Source organism: Montipora capricornis, chromosome 3 (genome assembly GCF_036669925.1).
Source record: "Montipora capricornis isolate CH-2021 chromosome 3, ASM3666992v2, whole genome shotgun sequence".
Taxonomy (NCBI): Eukaryota; Metazoa; Cnidaria; class Anthozoa; order Scleractinia; family Acroporidae; genus Montipora; species Montipora capricornis.
The window spans coordinates 37934944-37939943 of record NC_090885.1 but is presented as its reverse complement, the minus strand read 5'-3'; the positions used below and the strand labels follow the sequence as shown (position 1 = coordinate 37939943).

Here is a 5000-nt window from a genome sequence, read left to right as displayed (position 1 = left end):
CCCTTGATATTCCTTACCACATCCTGCAAGTTGAGTGCATGCATGGACATTTTAATTTTAGGTTATAATGTTTCCCTAATAGTCAATTTTGGGCTCAGTTTTTGAAATGTCTCTTTTAACTTAGCATGATGCAATCTCAACAATTTTCACCCAAGCAAGAATTCAAGGAGTTTTCAGCAGTTTTCCGAAAAATCCTTTTTTTTCAAGGGCTTTTCATGTGCCCTTGAAGTCTAAAATTAAATTCCAGGGCTTTTCAAGGACTTCAAGGGGCTGCACGAACCCTGAAATATGTTTATGACTGAGGCAAACCATCTCAAAACAGTATTTCTGATATTATTAGCAAAAGAATGTCACTTGCATAAAGAATTTACAGATAAATTAATTAAAACTAAAACATGCAGATACAGAGCAGGGTTAACTTTAAAATATTCTGAAAGACAAACAATTCTCAAAGTGTAAAAGATTTTCAAAATCAAAATTTTTTGTATTGTAAGGAATCTGATCGGTAAGATTATTCAACTTCTCTTTACATAGAAAGAACACAATTAGTACCACAATAAAACACCTCTCATTTCAAGTCTAAACGGTTGTTTGTGACTCACATGAATTTTTGTCTTTCCAAGTGACCTGAACTTATACCCACGGTTATTCAAAATAGTCTTTCATAAAGACCCAATCGTCCGTTTTGTCGAAAGCGGATTCCACCGTTTGTCCCTTTGGGGGAGAACCGGGAGGCCTAGAATAAGCTTACGTCATCTTAAAAGAAAAAAAAGAACACTTACAAGCGGTGTCCCTTTCATGGATTGAGTAAAATCACTTGAGCTTTTGAAAATGGCAAGTTGAGTGCTAAAATGCCTTACTTGTGAGTCTGTTCGACACACTCTACATTAATTAAGATCGCTTATCGATACTGTAAGTCTTGAGCTTGTCTCTCAAGCTCTGGTCGGCTGAAACCACTTTGCCAGCTGTCATTAGAGCTTTCTCTTCTTGGGCAGCATAAAACTCTTTAAATTTTGTGTGACATATTTTCTTTACTAAATCTCTCCATATCGCACGGAGTCTTGTGCAGTCGGGTTGTGTTTTGCACACCGCTTTAGCTGTGACCAGAAACGATTCCCAGAGTTCTTCGTCAAGAGAAACTGCTTGCTTCGTTAACTTCATTAGGTGTTTCGGGTATCGCTTCAGATTTGCCTCACTAAGCAATTCTCTTATTCTACTGTCTAACGCTAGAAAAACGACATTGAACTTAGTGTTAAGAAAAGTCAACTTTCCTTCGTCCAAAGTTTTAAGCCCCAGTGGCAACGATTTCTTTTCCTCCTCTGAACATACCATTTCAGTCATTAGTTTCATTTCCTTGGCATAATTCTCCTTCGTCGATTCTGATAATTTTCTTCCCCCTTTCTGCCCGAAGATAACTTTTTCCCTTCCTTTACGTAGTGTGTGTAGGGCAGCGCCCGAAATTCTCGCTACGTCCACAATGTCTGAGGCGACAACTGCGTCCTGGCCTTCATCTGAAATTGATTGGCCTTTCGCTTTGTCAATCTTAATTTGTAGTACCATCTCATGAAATTTCTCGTAAATTGTCCAGTATGTAACATTAAGCACCACACTAGCATGAAGATACACTTCATGTCTTTCTTTTTCTTCCAAGGTAGCAGCAAAGGCATCTCTAATTTCTTTCCAGTTATTCGTTTTTTCAACATCAAGAAGGACTCGAGAGCATTGTATGGAAAATGACGCCCGCTTTTCGCAATTTTTCACCTTCATGCCTGCAACTTCTGTAAACTTGGAAATAATTTCCGACAACATTTCCCGACAAACATTTCCGAACAATGTGCAGGATGGCTCAATGTTTTGGATGAAGTGCACAAATTGCTTGCGGACCAGAAAAATTGACAACGATTTATCATCCCTCAACTTTTTTTTGCAATGCGTATGTACACTTTTTATAAAAGTTTTCAAGGTTTCTTTGATTCTCTCACCCTCCTCCACAGAGATATATTTGTTAGAAGTTGTTTTCTTCTTACTCCTAGGTCCGTCTTCTGGTTTATTTCCCCCGACACTTGCTGTCCTCTTTTTTCGAAAAACTTTTTTTTTATTGCTCGAAGATTCCTTAAGAGACTCCTCATACGACGACATCTCTGATGCGTCTTCGCTACTAGATTTATCGGAAAAATCGTTACTGCTTCCGTCTGAGGTACTGCTTTCCCCACTTTCCGAGTCTGAATGAATAAAGCTCTGAGCAAACGCTTGCTTCAAACTTGAAAGGGAAACTGATGAGAGAAATTCGATATTATCCTCATTCACGAAAGTAATTTCGGACGCCATTTTTAAACTCTTTATTTGCGCGGCGCCCTCGCAGAATTTACGCGCGTGTGGCACACGACATAGCGCAATTTTTTCTAAAAATAGATTTTTTGGTACAACACATGGGGACAAACCCAACAGTGAAAATGACATCTCGTTACGGTCTCCATCCCTGATTATGGCTCCTGGCCATACCCATCCCTCCAAGTATCAACAAGGCAGGCACAAAATTCTCTCCCATATGTAGTCGCTGAATCTCAATAAGTTCCTTCAGTGCCACACCATGGTCAAGATCTTCATCTGAAAATAAATATTAATTAAAATAAAATACATCTTTATTGCCAGACAATGTTGTCCCACCACTTCTGTTTCTGTTTCAACATCCACATTTTCAGTTATGTTTGTTCAGTGATCAAAAGAGAGCAACTCTTGCATGCAGGGGATATATTTTATAAATTTGATAGTTACATTTGGGTGTTGATCATGTTTATTTTGCACTGTCTTGTTTCTTGTTACAACAGGAAAGATCATCATGAAAAGTCAAGCAACCCTTTCACTCCCAAGGGGTCTCTATTTGACGAGTAAAATCATCTGGCGTTAGACAGAGTAAACTCTATAAAGTCACTCTTGGGGGTGAAGGGGTTAAGGGAGATAGTTTTTGTAACCCTTTCACTCCCAAGGGGTCTCAGTACGGACCTCGAACCCAGTACAAGGTATTTATTTTCAGAATACGACTTGAATAACAGAAATTTGGTCATCATAATGTTTGACTTGAGGCTCACGGTGGTGTCTTGGGTATGTAGGGAAATACAAGGAACTGTTCCATTAAAGTTCACTTTCCTTCAATTTAAAGTATCCAAATACGAATAAATGGATTTTCACAAATATAGATCAACAAACAATGAAAATCCTTTGGCTAACCTCTGTTGTGATTCATGTTGGACAAGACCCTGTTTTTGCATGATTGGAGCACCATGATTTTATTTTGCATAATTAGCTTAAGAGTGAGTGAGATAAAAATCATGATGCTAAATTTAAGTGCCGAACAGTGATTCTATGATGCAGCTGTTGCAGGGTACCACGAACACAAATCGGCCAAAATATTTTCCATGATCATAAATAATAAACAAATCACCATGTTGGTGCACCAGAACAATATTACTGGAAGTATATATTATATTCATTGATAAGTTCCTTTTGTTTAGACTTCCTAAACTGTTACTGGTATAGAACCATACTTGCCTTTTATATCTATCAGAGGTAGGGGAGCCATTTCACTACCCAGAAAAGCATAGGGGGAATCATTTGCATTCAACCTCCCAATGACTCCCCCTGCCAAATGCACATGAAGGTTGGATCCTATGACCCAAGTTGGTGGTACACTATTTGGTTGAAGACCAACGCAATGTAGGTTGGATAGAGGAAGTAAATAAGTATGTCACATTATTAAAGTTGGACTTGCAAAAATAATTATTTAACACAAGACATACATACATATATTTAAAATAGAAGTATATTACATAGAATCAGTGTAATCCAATAGAAAGCATGAAGGGCGAGGACGCAAGTTTGCGTTTGAAATCAGAAAGCGATTTTGCGGTCTTTGCCTCATAGGGAAGATTATTCCAGAGCATTGCACCGCTATACTTAAAGCTGCGCTTCAAAAAATTTGTGTATGGCCTTGGAAGTGCTAGATCAGTCTCGATATTCCTAAGATTGTAATTTATGTTAGTGTCATTTAGCTTTAAAAAGGAGTTACTCAGTTGGGGGGCAGATAGATCATTGAGGATTTTATACATAAGGGGGTAGCCAGTAGCCAGTAGCCAGTAGCCAGGTCGAGCATCGGCAGCAATTGACAATAGGTATATAGATCAAGTCATGATGTTATATTTTTCTGTGTCAGTTTATAGGACACACGGGCAGTACAAAAATAGGCAGTCAAGGACTGCATATGAACAACAGAAATGTGGTTTGCAGAGGTAATTCATGCTAAGTCCAGAGGCACTTTGGTCATAATTGGCAGAACTCATTGGTATTCTATTGTTACACTCGCTCACTCACTCACTCACTCACTGACTCAACGTGATAGCATTTGTGGCTTCGTCTTAAATAGGAGGCAGTAGCCACAAAAAAAACAAGAATCAGGGCAAGTCTGTTTTGACACGCTTGACCAATGCACAAGTTTGAATATAATCTAATATGAAACCCTGTTAGTTTATGCAGAGAACTAGTTTAAACAGTAATTTATTTAGATATTAATCAGACTGTCATGCCATACTGTGAGCCACAGTGTCACTAACCTCCACTGGATATGCCCGTCGTGGGTTGGTTTCTTTTAAGTAATCGTCACAAAGACACTTGAAGTATGAAGGAAGATATTGGTCCTTCGAGGGCACTGTCCACAACTTCTTTGAATCAAATTTGGACAGGATTCCATTCTGGGTTGACATATCACGCCAGGTTAAGTAATATTGTGTTCTAGGGCAGAAGAAAATAATAATTCAGTAAAACTAGTAAGGTGCAGCAATGAGACATAAACACCCACAAATCATATACATGTACATGTACGTGCTGCAGGTAAAAATTAAATTCAGTTACCGTTTTAACCTCGATTGATTCTCAAATCCCTCGTCTCATAAGTACAATTATTAAAAATTATGGTTAGGAGACAAAGGTAATTTACTTTCAACCTA

General features: G+C 38.4%; 1 protein-coding gene across 4 annotated transcripts in view; it reads right to left on the bottom strand.

Annotated features, from left to right (window-relative positions):
- Window positions 1–3706, bottom strand: part of LOC138043050 (uncharacterized) — a 20734-nt gene extending 17028 nt beyond the window's left edge. For all 4 annotated transcript variants that reach the window (XR_011131179.1, XR_011131180.1, XM_068889160.1 and 1 more), the window contains exons 1-2: window positions 3550–3706; window positions 2504–2607 (exon numbers count right to left, since the gene is read on the bottom strand). Coding sequence is in view for 2 of the 4 variants with exons in the window: in XM_068889160.1 (XP_068745261.1) it covers window positions 2504–2607; window positions 3550–3580 (135 nt within the window). In the remaining 2 variants the exon portion in view is untranslated. The remainder of the gene's footprint in view (window positions 1–2503; window positions 2608–3549) is intronic.
- Window positions 3707–5000: the final 1294 nt, after the last annotated feature.